General features: G+C 39.6%; 2 protein-coding genes across 2 annotated transcripts in view; both read right to left on the bottom strand.

Annotated features, from left to right (window-relative positions):
- Positions 1–440: 440 nt before the first annotated feature.
- Positions 441–1,709, bottom strand: LOC111141971 (coiled-coil glutamate rich protein 1). Its single transcript, XM_022494860.1, has one exon. The coding sequence runs from the start codon at positions 1,707–1,709 to the stop codon at positions 441–443; it is 1,269 nt and encodes a 422-aa protein (XP_022350568.1).
- A 5,824-nt stretch (positions 1,710–7,533) lies between these two features.
- LOC111142334 (epiphycan) overlaps positions 7,534–18,819 on the bottom strand; it is a 33,816-nt gene continuing 22,530 nt past the window's right edge. Inside the window, exons 3-6 of the mRNA XM_022495369.1 lie at positions 14,641–14,799; positions 13,601–13,803; positions 12,234–12,329; positions 7,534–7,704 (exon numbers count right to left, since the gene is read on the bottom strand). Coding sequence (XP_022351077.1) covers positions 7,534–7,704; positions 12,234–12,329; positions 13,601–13,803; positions 14,641–14,799 — 629 coding nt within the window. The remainder of the gene's footprint in view (positions 7,705–12,233; positions 12,330–13,600; positions 13,804–14,640; positions 14,800–18,819) is intronic.

The raw sequence follows: 18,819 nt of genomic DNA, 5'->3' as shown, positions 1-18,819 counted from the left end.
AAACAGCCAACCTATCTGTGGATTCCAAGCTCATTAAGTAGACAGTTGAATAAATTTGTAAAAAAAAAAAAAAAAAAAAAGAAAAAAAAAGAAAAAAAAAAAAAAAAAAAAATAAGCAATGCCAAAATGAAAAAAAAAAAAAAAAAAAAAAGTCTCCGGTGTCTAGAGGGGGAAAACACCAAATGAAACTATTCAAACTGCAGTAATAAAATATTTGGCCTTTAATCATGTCCAAATAAATTGCATTTGAAAGCTCCCCCTCCCCCACCCGTAGTCATAAAGAAACACACCAATTTTTCAACATTTTATAATGGCCAAAGAAGGGGTTTACATAGGTATGTTTATTAGTGGAACTCACTTTTTAATTAGTTTTTAATAGGTTGCTAATCCATTTTAGCCTTAAATCAGTTCCATCCCATTCTCAATCCCTTTCCTGAGGTCTAACAGTTAATGTCGTCTACCATGAGGAGAGCTTCCTGGGGCACTTTGGGAATCATCTGCTTGGGGCTTAAATAAGTACAGTTTATAAAGTTCTCTCTCTCTTCCTCAGCCCCCACTAGGAATGAAAAAGGCATTTCTAGAGGTAAAGGATTCTCTTCCTCTCTCGGCTCCTCTTCCTCCACCCCCTCCTCTTCCTCTTCTATATCCTCCTCTTCCTCTTCTTCCTCATCCTCCTCTTCCTCTTCTTCCTCTTCCTCCTCTTCGTCCTCCTCCCCTTCCTCCGCGCAGTCAGCGTCTTCGACCTCCTCTTCATCTCCGGCCTCGGCCTCCTCCTCCTCCTCGCTCTCCTCCTCCCTCCCGTCACACTCCTCGTCACACTCCTCCTCGTCACACTCCTCCTCCTCCCTTCTCTCGTCGTCGTCGTCCTCCTCCTCTCCAGACTGTGCGGTGGGAAACCGGTGCTCCTCGTCGCGGTCGGGACTGAAGCCCAGAGAGGGATTCTGCGCAAAGGCGTACAAGCTCTCCCGCGGCTCCGTCTCTTCCTCGCCGCCGCTGGGGGGCGCGTCGTTCCCGGAGGAGCCCCCGGGGGAGGCCGCGCCGCGCGCCTGCGCCTGCTGCGCCCGCTGCGCCCGCAGCGCCTCCTGCTGGCGCTCCAGCTTCTCCTGCTGCCGCATGTCCTCGTAGATCTGGTTCATGATGAACTGGGTGGTGTTGCGCGGTGCCCGCATGCCCGGTGCCCGCCACCCGTACAGGTTGACCGGCCTCAGCAGCGTGCTCAGATCCACGGGCGGGCTCCTCGGGAAGGAGCGGCGAGGGTGGCGGCGCAGGCCGCGGCCCCTGCGGCCCCAGCGCTTCTTCCTGCCGGGGGGCCTCGCCCAGCCGGGATTCCAGGGCCCGCGCCAGCAGGAGCAGCAGCAGAGGCAGAGCGGGTGCACACCAAACACCCGGATCACTTGCACTTGGCCGGGAGGCTTCCAGAATCCGGCCGGTGGTGGGCGCCAGGGCTCTCCCCAGCGCCCCCAGTTGGAGTACACTGCCCAGTAGGGCCGTCGGGGTGGTTGGAACCAAGGGCCCGGACCGTGCTGTTGCTTTGGCTGTTTCCTGGGGGGCTCAAACTCCGACTTGGGACCATAGCGGTGGCGCCGCTTGTTTATGGGAGCGCCCCTGCGCCTTCGGTGGCAGGTAGACCAGGTACGCAAGGGGGCGGAGGACGCCCAGCCGCCGCCCAGGTTGAGAGGGTCCTCCCTGTTGTCGAGGGTCTGGGTCATCGTCCAAGGAGCTCCCAGAGGTCTAAACAGAAGCGTCCTAGAAGCCGTCGTCGGTTGGCCTGATCTGAAGGTCTGCAGAGCCTCGTCCGTCTGGGCAGCACCACGTGCCTGCTACCGGGAGGGCACCTTTCTCTCCAAGAGGACCCCCTTCTCCCTCTTCTCTGCTTGCTGGATCGCTCTTCCTTCGTAATCTCTTGTCTTTCGCACCCAAGTTGTCTCGCCCAGGTGGGTTGGGCGGGACTGGGGCTGGGTAAGGATGGTGGGGGAGGAAGGTGTTGGTGGGCGACGCACGGTGAGACCCGCTCCCGGATCCCACACACACCCGCCTCGGCTGAGGCGCGGGCTGGGAACCGGGGAGGCAGGGGTTGCGCGTTACCTTGCTGCTCCCTCCCAACCCAGGTGCTACACCGTCGCTGTCCAGGCGGGACTGAGCCGGCGCGGGTGGCTCCGGCCTTTAAATACCGGCCAGAGGCCCCCCGCGTGCCCACCGCGTCCTCGGTTGCCCAGGGCGATAGCCAATTGGGGTCGAGGTCGTTCTCGCTGTGCGAGGAGGGGGTTCCGGGTGGAACGAGGTGCCCGGTTAATGTTCGCAGGGGGCTTGTGACGCAGGTTTTGAAAGCGGGAAAAAGGGCCCTAGGCTGGGGTTGTGCTTCCCAACTCAGACAACGTTTGGGGCAGTTAATTTGAAACTTTTGTACCACCCGGAGGTGCGGGGATAAAGATGGACCTTGAGCTGATGAACCCCTTGGAAGGGGGAAATCTTGTATATCGGAAAACTCATCTCTTACACCTTTGGAAGTCGAGGAGATAGAGGGAAAGTGCCTAGAGTCAGAAAACGGGACCCCACTCCTTACCTTAGGGCCTGTGCACACTCTTCTGACTCTTGGGCGTTCTAGTGCATCACACGTGAAACATGACCACCACCATTTATTGCGTGTGCTTGCAGCAAGCATGAGCTCACCGCATGTAGTCCTCATACCTGTAGGCTCTGTGAGGTGGGTATTGTTACGGCGCCTCACAGATCAGGAAATTGAGAGGTTAACTTACTCAAGCTCGTGGGCATAAGGAGCTTTGGGGCTAGTATTTAAATCTAAGCCAGGTTGGCCCCTAAACCAAAGTCTTAACCACATGGCTGCACTCTACTGCCCATCCACCTTAAGTAGGACTCTTTTGAGGAGTACACGAAATCCTTCGGGGAAATGCTTTGCTAATTGTCATACAACATGCGCTTGTCCACTAATGAAATCAATAGTACCAGGATGTATACAGTGGGTTTACTCTTGAGAATACAAATATGCCAGTTACGTCTTTTGGTAAGTCCCTTTGTCTACCAGACAACACAAACATTGGGAGTCTTTATAACATTATGGTTAATAATATGGGCTTTAATTTAAATTAGCACGAACCTACTCTGAGGGATACTGTAACGGTGGATATAGGTCATGGTCGTTAGGCATTCATCCAAATCCATAGAACGTACAATATCAAGACTGAACCCTAATGTGATCTATAGACTTTGGGTGATGATCATGTGTCAGTGTAGGTTCCTCAGCTGAAAGGCACCTACCATTCTGATGAGGGATGTTGGTCATGGGGGAAGCTCTGCATGAGTGGGGAGAGGGAGTATATAGGAAATCTCTTTATATGGGAAAGTATATGGGAAATCTACTGCATTTTAACATGAACTTAAAACTGCTTAAAAAATGAAATCTATTAAAGAAAATGTGCTTCAACTTCGATTCAGCAATGATGAACCTCTGTGAACCTCAGGCTCCTAACCCATATGGAGAGTAGAGTTATAAAATGCCTATTCCACGAAGCTGTGTTAAAGGTTAAGGTACTTCCTTAACGCAGCCAATGCAAGTACCCCAGGAGCGTGCAGTCGCTGTTGGCTCTCATCATTGTCATACTTAAATACTTTAGGACTTTAAAGTTGATACGGTGTATATAAAGATAACCAACCCTGTGCATGAATGCCAAAATCGGCATCCCTGCCCTTGTGCCCTTTTCTTGTCCCATTTATTAGAAACATCAAGGACTAGCTACCACGCTTGATCCTAGAGAAAACCACCCCAGAGTATATCTTTTTATTGCTTTCCTGTGGTGAGTGGAATTATGGAAAATGGAACATTGCCCAGTGGGAATCTGAGTCCATGCAAGCCTCCAGTAAATGATGGAGAAGTAAATGTGGGAAAGCCCCTGAAGCCTGCAAAGGTCATTTATGCCTTCCTGGTTGAAAATGGAGAACAGGGTGGGGGATCTTGGATCAGGACTCCAACCACTGCCGTGGGACCTGTAGACTCCAAAGGCTTCATTCAATTTGATTTGCTCTGTGGTTTGCTGGAGAATGGCCTGCTTGACTTCAAGTGCTGAATGCTGACACTTTGAGCCCCCAGTGTCCCTTTCTGGATATGGAACCACACATCTGGCTGTTACTCTGCCCTTACTCTGCTTAATTCAAATTGGAATGCTGATACTCCAGATTTATTTTTATGGGGACCTATGTGGTATACCTATTGGGTTTTAATTGGGAACTTTAGAAATTGACCATGTTGCTGTAGTGGATTTCTCATCAATTTCTTCTTTGTTTAAAAGAGATTAATTCACAGAAAATAAAAGCATTGTTCTTGTACAGTTTCTTCCATGGTGACATGCATTTCATATTAATTCTTCTTATTAAAGAACGTTAGCATGGTATTCTTGCCCCTTCCTTACTCTTAAGAGAAACAGAAAATTACGGTTTATGATTTGTAGTTTTTTTCAGTAGATTGCCATTGTAATTCAAATTGTTCATGTACTGGCAAATCACCCAGAGGATGTTAAACGTGACTTTAAGAAATGCAATTAAGGAATTTTTAAAGACCTCTTTTAATTGGCTCATATTCCTTAAATACTACAAAATAAACTGTTTTAATATGTAGTATTAGTTTTCTACTGCTGTGAAACAAATTCTCACAAACTTACTTAAAATAACATATATTTGTTATCTTGAATTTTCAGGTGTTGGGGGGCCCAGGAATAGCTTAGTTGGCTCCTCTGCTCAGGATCTCACCAGACTACAGTCAAGGCACCTGGCTGGCTTGGGTTCTCATGTGGGGTGCTCCATTTGGGAAAATGTTATGGCAGAATTTATTTCCATGTGGCTGTGTAAGTGAGGGCCCTCCCTTTTAGCTCTCTGTTTGCCTTCAGGTTGGAGGCCACCCACAGGTCCTGGAGGTTAACAGCCATTCCTAGAGATTATTCTCACTTCCTTGCCATGGGCTTTCTCAGTAGGGCTGCTCATTCCTTCAAGTCAGCAAAGCAGATCTCCCAAGTGCTTCCTAGCACAACGAATACACACACACACACATGCATATGTATCATAGTATGGGCTTGACATTGACATTAATGACATCTGCCATCTTTGTCATATTCTGTTGGTTAGAAGCAAGACCCAAGGTCTTACCAGCATTCAAGGGGAGAAGGTTACACAAAGCCATGAATAGCAAGAAGTGGAAGGTTCACTAGGGGATTACCTTAGAGGGTTCACCACACAGACCAAGTAAATTGAGTAAAATACGCCCTTCATATATCAACTAGTATGACTTTATTTGGGAGACTTGAATAGCATGCAGCATTCTGAAATTCCGTTAAATGCTGTATGACAGCGTAAGTTATGCTATGCTTTATGTTATGCAGGACGTTATACTGTTACGTTGAAAACACACTGCTATCTTGGTGTTATTTTTTGTGCATTTGTGTGAATTGAAAAGGATGAATGCTAACACTTGATGGCAGTAGTAACTCATTCAAAATCCAGTCAGTGAGAGCCCCCCGTATACAAAACAAACTATGAGAAGATAGGTATTTCATCTTTATATTTATCACAAATGGCATATTTAAATTATTCCAGGTTGCCAATATTAACTATCCTTTATTCTGGTGCAGTGTAATTGGGTATATTTATTAGATTTTAGCATTTTTCAATTGGCTTTTGGAAAGCAAGCCTCCGCTAATTAAACTTATAAATTAAAATTTTTTAGAGAGAATTTGGATATGCCTGAGAAATTTGGTCAGATAAATAAAACTCAACAAATATTTTTTAGATCCATCTTTGTCACCTATTAAGTTCTATGGGATATGAGAAAAAATAAATGGAACACATTTTATACACTCTCAAAAACTTGCCTTTTGCAACCCTGAAGAGATCCAAGCAGTCATTTCAAACCAAAAAGGTAAGCGCCATCTGTTGGTCATAGAAGCTAACTACAAGGTATTAAGTCTCCAGCCTTTCAAAAAGTGAGATGAAATTAACTCATTAACTAACGTAGTGGACTGATATGTGCTTTTCAGAATCAGTAGTGCTATACGTGCTGATATGGAAAAATTCTCAAGAAAATATTTTTAAGTGAAAGAAGCAAAATTTAGAATAGTGATTACCTCTGGTATTTAAAAATCCATGTTTGCATGTTAGATGCGTTCATAATGGTGATGTGTGTGTAGACCTGCACATGTATTTTTGTATAAAAAAGGGAAATTGCTCAGGGCACTTGGGTGGCTCAGTCAGGTGAGTGTCAAACACTTGGATTTTTAACTCAGATCATAATCTCAGGGTCATGATCTCAGGGGGCATTGAGCCCCGCGTTGAGCCCTGCTGAGCCCCGTGGGTTGGGCTGCATACTCAGTACAGAGTCTGCTCCAGATTCTTTCCCCTTTTTTCTCCCTTACACAGTGCTCTTCCCTTGCACTTCCCTTCAACAGAAAACTTCCCATTCCCTCCCTCTCTCTCTCTCTCTCAAATAAATAAATCTTAAAAAAAGGGGGGGTTGCTTATGTACAAGTTTTTGTTTCTCATGAAAACTTTTACAAAAGCATGCAAGAAACCATCGCCTAGTTATTTCTTGGGAGTGGAACTTGAGGTTTGCAGCAGGAAAGAAAATCACCTTTCATTGTATATTCCTCTGTCATTTTTTGGTTTGTAACCATGTCCCTGTGTTATGATCATACATTTCAGAAAGATCAACTTTCCTTAGCTTCTTCCCTAGTGTGGTGATCATATCATCATCTCTTTTCCATTTTCTAAATTTTATTTTGTTCACAGGCACAGAAATATACCAATAGGATGATTCGATTGTTATCCACTTGCGTTAGAGTGATAAGACAAGCCTAGGGTCCTCTACAGCACCATCAACTTATGAGATATAGCAATAAACTGCCATTTAAGCAAGGGTCTAAAATGAGTTCTCAGATCTTTAAGGTGAAAAAATGATTTTTTTTGAAGTTCATAATTTAATATTTTTCAAAAACTGAAGATATGTGATATTGTCAGATATGATTATTTGCATGTTGTGATTATAATGGATATTTTCCCACAAGGCCATTGTAAATTTCAAATTATTTTATTGTCTCCTTTATTCTCATGAATAAATTTGGAAACAGAAACATGCTTTAGTTAAAAAAAAAAGGAATAGAAAAGTTTAAAAAACATCTAAATCTTGGCAATGCACCTAAAGTGTTCATTTTTTTTCTTTATTATAGACTTAACTTGAAATTATATGGGAAATAAATCCTTAAAACTTGCAAGTTATATGGGATATACAAGAGTATCTATGAAATCAAAACTAATGTCATTTAGTTTTGCTCTTACTCTACATCATTTGGTTTTATTCCTGACTCACCTGGTGTTTGCTTAACATGCTAAGTGTCATGATACCTTAAAACTTTCAGTTGTACACCATGTTTTAGAACACAATTTGAAAGTATCGCGCTGAGTTTCTGTTTTTGAAGAGAGCGGTAAGAATTGTTCCATTATAGTGAGTGTCATAATGCTAACCATGATCTGAAATTAGACAAGACTTCCAATAGGCAAACGAGGTAGGCACAGGTAGGCTTGAGGAGTTTTGCTGAGATTGATAGGGTTTCCATCCAGTCGAATATCCTCCAGCGCCTTACGAATATAAGTTAAATTTTTAACATTGCAGAAGGTATCTTCATGCATCTCCAAGATGTTGTTATTCTAAAAGAGATGGCAATAAATGATAACACAAAATATAACATATGCTTATTATTGATTAATAACAAAGTCCATTTGGCTTCACCCCATTTTAATTCTTTTGTTCCTTCTCTTATCCAAAAATGCATGTTATGAGATCATTATGCCTTGAGCACTTTCTAGGCTGTGGGGATTAAATCACTGACGATTAAATCACTTGCACTTGAGTAGTAGGAATGTTAAGATAAGGAGGTGAGAAAGCAGAGGTAAAGAAAAAGGTATTTCTAAAACTGATGGGTCTTGTGAAGGAAGAATGGTAACTGTGGAAAGTTATCTTAAAGAGATAGCAGTGGAGCAGAGAATGGACTAACACAGCGGCAGGGAAAGAGCCAAGATAGGAGCATTGCAGGGAGAGAGAAGACCACGTTCAATTTGAGTAATTACCTTAGAATGTTCAAGAATGGGAAGAGAGTCAACATGGCTGAAGCAGAGTGAGGGAGAAAGTGAGCAACTATCAGGAAGATAAGCAGGGCCCAGAAAGACATATTTAAAAATACCTTTGTTGGGTATATTTCACATGCCATAAAATTCCTTCATTTTAAGTATACAGTTCAGTGGTTTTTAAGATAGAGAGTTGTACAACCATCATCATAATTTAATTATTTTTTAAAATTTTAATTAATATTTTAGCCATAATTTAATTTAAGAACATGTTAAACCCTATACATATTAGCAGTTATCCCCTCTTCCTATTTCCCCCTATCTTTAGCCCATGGTGACTTCAAATCTACTTTCTGTTTTTATGGATTTTCCTATTTTAGATATTTTCTATAAATGGAATCATAGTTCATCTTCTGTGACTGGGTCTTTTCACTTAGAACTGCATTTTCAAGGTTTATATATTTTGTATCATGTATCAGTACTTTGTATTTTATTGCCTGATAATATTCCATTGTGTGGATATGCCACATTTTTATCCATTCATCTGTCAATAGAAATTTGGATTTTTTTCTGCTTTTGGCTTTTATGAATAATGCTTCTATGAACATTTGCAAACAAGTTTTGTGTTGACATGTTTTCAGTTCTCCTGGGAGTTGAACTGTGGGTTTATACTAACTCTGTTTATACTAACTCTATGTTTAACACTTCAAGGAAGTGTCAAACTTCTCCAAAGTAGCCACACCATCTCAGATTCTTACGACAATGTATGTGTTCCAATTTTCTCTGAATCCTAACCAACACTTGTAATTATCCATCTTTTTTATTTTAGCCGACCAAGCGGGTGTAAGGTGGTATCTCGTTGTGGTTTAGTTCATGGCTAGTGTATTTAATACAACTGACATTTGGTATCAATTTTATAACCTGCCACATTGCTGAACTCATTTATTAGTTCAAATGATTCAGTGGATTTCTTGTGACTTTCTATATAAAAAAATCTGTAGATCAATTTGGGGCCTATTTCCATCTTAATATTAAATCTTCCAAACCATTAATATGGACTGTCTTTCCTTTATTTAGATCCCTTTCTCCCCAGATAAAATTATATACCTTTAAGGGGTACAGAATAATGTTTTGATATATGTATACATTGTGAAATGACTACCACAATCAAGCTAATTAACACTTCCATCACCTCCCATGGTTTCCTTTTGCATGTGTTTCTGATAAGAACACTTAAGATCAAAATTGAAAAAAAAAATTTTTGAAAAAAAAAAAAAAAAGGAATGCTTAAGATCTACTCTCAACAAATTTCAAGACCACGATAGGTATTCTTAACTATAGTCACTGTGCTGTATTACATCTCCAGAACTTATTCACCTTAAATAACTAAAACTTTATATTCTTTGACTAACGTGTTCCCATATCCCCCAGTCCCCATGTCCTGGCAACTGCCATTCTACTCTCTGCTTCTTTGAGTTTGACTTTTTTAGGTTCCACATATAAGTGAGATCTTACAATATGTGTCCATCTGCATCTGGCTTATTTCACTTAGCATAATGTTCTCACCCACCTTGTTGCAAATAGCAGAACTTCTTCTTTTTTTAAGATTGTTTTTCTTTCTTAAAAAATGAAAAATATCCCATTGTATATATATACCGCAATTTCTTTATCCAGTCACCCATTGATAGACCCATGGTTTGCTTCCATATCTTGTGAATAATGCTGCAGTGAACATGAGAGTGCAGATGTCTCTTTGAGATACTGATATTGATAAGTGATATTCATTTCACTTGGGTATATATTCAGAAGTGGGATGGCTGGATCATCTGGTGGTTCTGTTGAACTTTTTGAAGACCCTCCATACCATTTCCTTTAATGACTATACCCCTTACATTCCCACCAATAGTACACAAGGGTTCCACAACCTTGTCAACCTTGTTATCTTTGGTCTTTTTGATAATAGCTATGTAGTGAGATGACATCTCATTTTGGTTTTGATTTGCATTTCTCTTATGATTAGTGACATTGAACATCTTTTCATATACTGGTTGGCTACTTCTATGCTTTCTTTTAAGAAATGTCTACGTAGGTCTTTCGCCAATATTTTAATCGATTTTTTTGTTGAGTTATTTGAGTTCTGTATGTATTTCTGCTATTAACCCCTTACCAAATGTATGGTTTGTATATCTCCCACTTACAGGTTATCTCTTCTCTCTGTTGATTGTTTCCTTTGCTGTGCAGGAAGCTTTCAACAATATTATAGCATTCAGTCTACAAGTCTTGTACTTTTTTTGTTAAAATTATTCCTGGGTGATTTATTATTTTGTGATTAATATGAATAGAATTGTTTTCCTAATTTCACTTTCAGATTGTTCATTTGTAGTGTATACATACACAATATTTGTATATTGATTTTATTACCTACGACATTGCCTAAATCATTTATTAGATTTCTTTTTTTGACTCATTATTAGGTAAAGTGTTGTTTAATATCTTCATATTTGTGACTTTTCCAAATTTTCTTTGTGGTTAATTTCTATTTTAGTTCCATTGTAATCAGAAAAGTACTTTGCCTGATTTCAGTTCTTTTTAATTTGTTGTGGCTAGTTTTGTGGCCTAGTATATGACCTTTCCTGGGAAATGTTCACTGGACACTTGAGAACCATATATGTTTTGCTACTATTGGGCGGAATGTTCTATAGATGACTGTTAAGTCTAGTTGATTTTTTTGTGTTTTTAAGGTGTTCTTGAACTATTTCCTAGTTGATCTTATGACTGGTTGTTCTATCCATTATTGAAAGTGGAGTATTGGAAGCCCCAACTTATTGTTAAATTGTTTATTTCTCCTTTCAATCCTGACAGTTTATGCTTCACACATTTTGAGGCATATTGTTTATAATCATTAATATAATAATGCAGTAATGGTTAATGAGTGTATAATTATATATTGTTAGGTAAATATATGTTTATAATCATTGTATCTTTCTGATGGCTTAACCGTCTTCTCATCACAAAGTGTCTATAAGGAATAAAAGGTTTAGTGCCTATGTGCTGTACTACTCCTTTTGATAGGCAATAGGTATGCACCATTAATAATAACTATGCCTTACATATAAGTCCTTATCATATTCCCATAACTGTACCATTCACTTTATAAACTAAAACTGTGGTGCAGGGAGGCTCAGATATTTTGTCCAATCTTTAGAGAGGATTAGAAGTAGAATTTCAGTCTAGGGAATCTGCTTTTGCCAGAGCATTCATTCTTAATTACTATACTGTATTTTGACAAACTTTTTGAAATGAATCAAAATTGGGGATTTTTATATAAACATTAAAAATAAATACTGAAGACAACATAAGTTAAAAACAGCTAATACTGGATATTGATTAAGTGGTCATGAGAAGAGAGATGCTTTAAAGGTACACTTAATGCCTTTTTAAGCCTTAAAATAGGGAATATGAAGCCAATTACTTCTTGTTAAATGTTTTATTATATACACAAGCCCATTGTGTTTGAATACAACATCAGAGACACAGTTACTTTGTAGGGTCAATATTATCACAGACAACAGTAATAAAATTTAATTCAGAATTACAAAAACACATTGGAAACACATTTTCTTAACCCAGAGAGATGGAAGTCTGTCATCTCTCAGCAGATAGGAATGCCCTAGGATTGAGTTTAATTCAATACATGAAACTTAAAATTAAAAGCTAAAGTTGACATTTTTTTCTCTTCTGAAAGCTAGAAAATAAATTAGATTTCTCTTTCTCCCATTTTCTCTTCCACTTCCAAATCTTACACATTTCTTCAAGAAATGAAACTTTCAGTTTTGTTTGTATTTTTTTTCCGAAAGTAATTTTGGGTGCCAGAAAGATGCATTATGATTTGACAAAGACTGAAAATCTTTAAAGACTAAAAATCAGTATAGACAGAGGCATGAATGTACAAAGACCTTGCACTCCAATTGTGAGAGAGAGAGGAGAAAAAGAAGAAAAATGGTGACAGTGTGTCAACAGACCATTATAAAGACTTTCTGTGTCCTGACTTCCTCATCTTTACTTTTGTTTTCCATGGAGCTGTTGGGCATACGTTACTGGTGGAAACCTACCTGGAGGTGAAGGGCCCGTAGGTTTTCCGGGAGTGGCAGAGGGATGTGGTCCAAATTGTTATCAGTGAGGTAGAGGTGATGGAGATCAGACATATCCTGTAAACATTCCAAATGTAGGGACTTAGTGGAAATTAGCGGCACTGCAGTTGTGTTTTCCATTCCCTGTTCATGCAACTATTTGTAAAGTAACACACGCCTGTCAAGGTCTTGTTTTGCAAAGACGAAGCAGATCAGTTCCCCAGGTTACTAGACATAAGTCAAATGAGTTTTGGAAAAATTAATGGTAAGCGAATATTTCTTGATGAAAATGTAAAGAGCTTCTCAATCTCTACAAAGAACCTTGCTTTGCCCACTCTCACTTTCTCTGTTTAAGCAAGGCGGTGTCTTCCCATGGGAGACATTCTGCAGAGGGGTTTTGAGGATCTGGGTGAGGCAGAGGAAGAATGGCCTTTGTGTTACAGGGACAGAGAAAAGAGAGTTTCTCTCCAACAAAATCCTGTTCTCTCTAGTACAAGTACTAGGAAAAGGACAGCCTAGCAAGAAAAAACAAACAAACAAACAAAATTTAGACAATAATAGGTCTACTCTAGACAAACACCACAGAACAAACCATGACTCACCACCACCCATGCCAACAAAAGCTGAATGGGGAGACTGAACTTTGACCCTTGGCTGGCTACAGTGAGGTGTCCTAGCTCCCTCGCCAACCAGGGTTACAGGAGAGCTGGTGGAGAAACAGGACTCCGGTCCTTGCTTGGCAATAATGGGTCCACACCGCCCCCCGCACTCTCCCCGTGTCCCTTCAAACAGGATTTTAAATTTGTTTATCGGAGTTTAGAAGAGCAGCTTGAATACAGTAAGAGTGGGTAAGAGAGCTGGCTGGTGAGTGTTCTCATGCCCTATGCTGTTACTACTCTAAGCAAGACCCTCTGGCCCCAAATGTGCTTCCTTCACTTAGAAAACAAAATTTCTAAGATTAACCAAATCCATCCTTTTTGCAAGGTCATGTAATGGACTTCTACCTCAAGGCATCACCCACACCCTGCACAGGTAGTCGTCCTTTAAGCCACATAAAATATTGGCCTTGAGTGGAGTTCTTAGAAAGTACAAATGGCCTGGCTGACACCGTTTCCAGACGCTCCAGACTTCTCATGCAAGCTCTGCTCTCTGTCCCTCTTGTTCCACCAGCCTCAGAACTTAGCAAAACGCAGTATTTCCCAAAAGCTTGGTGAATAGTATTGTATAGTTTATTTTAGGAGATAAAAATCTCATCAAATTGAATCTGCTTACAGCAATAAAAATGCTAGTCATTGATGGCAAATGGGCTAGAAGGATGAGAAACTTCCATATCCAAACTTAAAACTCACTTTAAATGCTTCTTGCTTTATTCCTTTCCTTCCCAGCCTATTGCTGCTGATATCGATAAATGTCAAAGTGTTTGGCAGTTCGGGGAGCTGCCTTATTTTATTGTCACGCAGGACAAGCTCCCGGAGGCGAGGTAGCTTTCTGAATGCATCTTCATCAATTTCAGATATTAGATTCGATGTCAAATCGATCCTTCTTAAATCATCTAGAAGGAAAAATGAGGGAGGTGGTTAAATACTCTTAAATATGTTTTGTTCATATAAAAGTACGACGATAAATTTTCCCACATAAAAGCAAATAGAAATATGAAGTGAACTAGCAATAGACAACTAATGAAATAATTGTTTCTAACTACTTTTTATAAAAATGTAATTGTTTCCTCCCAATACTAGACATATTTATGTACTTGTAAGAAAGCATAATTTTAACAACGGTATTGACACATTATATTTATCTGGTCTTTTCTCTGAAGTCTTCATAAGCTTTGTCTAGATTTTACTATTTAAAAGGGTTTCCTCAGTGATGACAGATTGCTATATTTTCTCATCGTTATAGATACATTAGCATTAAAATACAAAGACATTCAAAAGAGATTTTCAAATGATTGAAACAGTTTATAAAGACAAGTTCCAAAATTCTTTGAAGTTGGCAACAATTATAAAGTCAGAATGTAGCTTGTATGCATCGATCATAAAGCAGTTGTGCCTTAATGGAAGTTATTCAAACAACCCAAATCCTAGTGATTATATGACCACAACATTTTACTCAATGTTATGACATGATAATGAGATCTAGTCTATAAAATATACATATTTATGATTCTATTTCTTGAAAATTTTATTTGAAAATATATAGTTTCTTAATGACCTTTCACTCTTCCTCACTTTTTCCCCACATAATTAAAGCAAACCTTCAAATATTTAAATAAGGAAAAATAGTTGATTTATGAGCCATATTTTCATATTCAAGTTTCATTTTATAGTGCAATAATTTTAGGAAAAGTCTGTAAAGAAGACAAGGAAATTAGTGCTGTCATCCATACTTAGGCTTGCAAAATCATTTTTGTTGATCTTTTTAATTCTGTTGAAGCGGGAATAGAAATAAGCAGTGTTCCTGGGCAGCGGAGGGATAGCATCAAGTTCACGGTCATCACAGTATACAGTGGTACTTATACACGTACACAGAAGGCAGGTTGGAAAGTCTGAAAGGTAGAGGCAAATAATTACATGTAAGTAACAAAAACAGCTGCTAAGAGATAATGTGATTAGATGTTTGTTAAATAAGTTTACAGTCTCATACAGACCATCCTGGTATATTTCATATTTTCTTATATAGTTTTCTATAAATGGAGATTAAAATCAAATGTACCAATTAAAGCAGCCATAATAACTAGTACATTCTTTGTACTGTTTTAAATTTTATTTTAAATGACCCAGTGGCTATAGTGTGGTTGTTGCTTTTATACTCATTAGAAATTCTCTCTTCGAATATAAATATTAAGACTGGTTTTTGTAAAGTTAAAACATCGCACATAATATTTTTATTAGGTCTTTGGTTCAATATTTAAACACCCCACTGAAACAATCTGCTTCAAGAAAAAGGGTAATAATCCTTTATATGAATTCACTCAATATGTAAGTATTGAATCCTTTCTAGGGAGACACAAATCTATTTTATGACCTTCTATGAAAGATAAATGTGAATCACACAATAAAATGATAAATCTGCAAAATGTCATGAAATAATGAGCATAAAATAAGGGAATTTGACTCAGTTTGACAGTCATGGTTCTCTGAGGCGGTGATAACTGAGTTGGGATCTGCAGGAACAGCAGCTGACCATGTACTTCCCATAGTGAAGAGTGCACAGGTAGAGGAAGCAGCATGGGCCAAGGCCTTTCCCTTTGGAAGGACTAAAAGATGGTCCATGCGGCTATAGCACAGAGAACATTGAAATGTATGGGACATACCATCCAGAGGCCTTATCGGCTGTTGTTACAGATGTCTCGTCTTATCCTAAGGATGGGCAGGGTATTTTGTGATCAGATTTGCGTATTAGGAAATCACTCTGCTTGAAGGTGTGGTAGAGGACTGAGGGAGGGCCAGTGGGCAGAGTGGAGATGAGTTGTTACCTGGATCAAAGATGACGGTTGCTTGGCTGCGGTCATAATGACATAGCAAAAAGGCAGCAGATCAAAAGATATTTGTAAGGCTGGGTTATATCTCAACATCTCGGTCAGTCTCTACCACGCTCACATGCACACACATATACCTCTCCTTCACTTTCTGTTTAGAGGTCCTGCAGAGGACAGTAAGCTTCTAAGGAAGATAGAAAAGCAATGACCAGAAGGAAAGGAAGAAAAGAGAATGGAAAGATGTATCAGAGGCCAGATGGAGAGGGAGAAGGAAAAGGGAATAGAAAACCTTCTATGCCTGCTGAGATGTCAGGTGAGTTAAGGACTGAAAATATCTCTTGGATTAGTCATTGGGGTGGTTATAGGCAACTTCCATAAGAGCTGTGGAGTGAGGCTGGAAGCCAGATTAACTGCCAGTTGAGGAGGGGAGTAGGGGGATAGTTACAGCAAATATAGACAATGCTATCGAGATGTTTGTGAAGGAAGAGAGGGGGGTGGTCATAGGCATAAGCAGATATATTTGCAGTGTGTAAATTGAGTGAAGCACGATCCACTTGTGGTTTGTGATCAAGAACTGTGATGTGCTTACGAAGGTCTTTTTGCTGTCATTAAGTAGGAAAGTTAATTACAATAATAGCTTCAGGAATGAAAACCATTTTAAGATTGGAAATCTGAGAACGACAATTTAAGGGGAAGCTATAAAGTATTTAACACTTGCCGATTTTTCACATTATTATAAATTAATATTTGCCACTTATAAAATTTTAAAAAGTAAGGCATTTGAGTCTTCTATGTATTCATGGCTTTGCTTTAGCAATAATTGCTTAGGATAATTCATACTATATATGTATATGCTATATACATATATATGTGTATATATTCACACCAGTTATAATTTAATTCTCTCTTCTTCCACTCATAACCCAAGTCTACTTTATATGGCTTCAGAATATTGTTTTTAGAAATCTGTATTAATCATAAAAAATGATATTTTGATTACTAATGATTTAATATTTCTTTCCAAGCTATTTAACTTTGATGAGTATATAAGATTTAAATTTAAGGGCACCTGGGTGGCTCAGTAGGTTGAGCATCTGCCTTTGGCCCAGGTCCTGATCTCAGGGTCCTGGGATTGATAGCCCCACATCTGGCTCCCTGCTCAGTGGGGAGTCTGCTTATCCCTCTCCCCCTACTCATGCTCTCTCGCTCTCTCTTGGTGCTCACTCACTCTCTCGAGTGAATAAAGAAAATCTTTATTAAAAAGATTTAAATTTGGGGCACCTGGGTGGCTCAGTGGGTTAAAGCCTCTGCCTTCGGCTCGGGTGATGATCTCAGGGTCCTCGGACTGAGCCCCGCATTGGGCTCTCTGCTCAGCAGGGAGCCTACTTCCTCCTCTCTCTCTCTCTCTCTGCCTACTTATGATCTCTATCTGTCAAATAAATAAATAAAATCTTAAAAAAAGATTTAAATTTAATTTTAAAGTTTAGAATTTCTGGTGATGCTTCACCTGTGGAAATGAAAATGTTAAAGTTTTAACTTCATTACTCACCCTCACTCTACTTTGGAGATAACTCCCCACCGTCCCCAAAGTCATAGATGTTTTATATAGTTTCAAAGCTGACATTCTTGAGCCATAATTTTGACAAAAGCTTTTGAAAAGATTAGGCATTATGTTTTTCTGTTGTGCTTGGCTTGGCTGAAAGACCTGAGTATATGGGTAATGATGCCAGATAGTCAACTTTTGAAGGATCTGAAATTACTTAAAAGTAAATCATGTTCTAGATATATTTACTTTCCCTATTGGAAACTTTCTTCTGGGTACTCCTATTGTATGTGCATCTCCTTGGGTTTATTTGGAGAGTGTTCTACTACTCCCTAGAATAGTAACTATGTGGAAAGAATATGATGTATTCTTCAGAGATACTGGCTTAGAATTTAATGATATCTCTTCAAATTTCAACACCACTATGTACCACCTCAATGATCTTCGACAACTTTTACACTATGTTGGGGTTTTAGTTTTCTATTATAAAGTGGAAACAACAATACCTAATATGTAGTAGCATTCCGACTCTTCAAAGAGTTCATATACATAAAACACTTTAGTGGTTGGCATATCCACAGCATTTTACAAAAGCCAACTTTTTACATTACTTATTGGTGAACAGTTTAAGACTGGTAGATGCAGAGAGTAGATGGGGGGTTACCAGGGGCTGGGTGGGGACCGATGAGGTCTGGTTGGTCAACAGCTGTAAAGTTTCAGTTATGCAAAATGATTAGGTTCTGGAGATCTGTTGTACAACATAATGCCTAAAGTTAAAAAAACTGTATTGTACACTGAAGCATTTGTTGAGAGTAGAAAAATAAACTCTTCTATCAATAACAGAGTTATGAGAATAACTAACATTTATTATGTTCACGATGGGTCAGGCACGAGATTCATTCATTTAATTCTTACAACAATTCTATGAAGTAAGATCTATTATTTATCATCCCATATTTTAAATGAGGAAACCAAGACAAAAAGTATTGAATGGCTTGATCCAGACTGCATATCCAGGAAGTCCCAAAGCTGGCATTTGAATGCCTTCCCTCTCTTGTTCTCTCAGTATGCTCTGTACGGAGTTTTGTTGTATGACTTGGAACACATTATTGTTTCTACATTTGTTTGCATGTCTGTGTCCCTGTACTAGACAAAAATATCCATGATAACAGTAGTCGTTTTGAGATAAGTATTATATCTCCAGAACTTAGAGTACAGAGACACTCCAACTCTATACTCTTAAACTTTTGAAATGGGAATTCTACTCATTTTTCTACACCCCCTCGCTCTACCATTCTCCATGTGGGAAAACCTTCTGGTGTGAGTCCGTCTGAGTGCCCCCAAGGATGACATGGACACATTCTAAGAAGAAATATAGACAGATCATAGAATTGTATTTAGCAACAGGAACTCTTCCTCATTAACTAAAAGGCTCTGGTTTAGATCACCTTCAGGCTGTACAAGATACAGTCCAGTGTTACGGAATGCTTTCCACTCGGCTTCTCCCAAGGACTGAATGAGAAGAAGCCCATGTTCCAATAAGT

The sequence above is a fragment of the Enhydra lutris genome, unplaced genomic scaffold, assembly GCF_002288905.1.
Source record: "Enhydra lutris kenyoni isolate GAN:26980312 unplaced genomic scaffold, ASM228890v2 scaffoldscaffold7, whole genome shotgun sequence".
Lineage (NCBI taxonomy): Eukaryota > Metazoa > Chordata > Mammalia > Carnivora > Mustelidae > Enhydra > Enhydra lutris.
The sequence above is the reverse complement of the archived record's forward strand: the minus strand, read 5'-3'. Positions and strand labels throughout refer to the sequence as shown.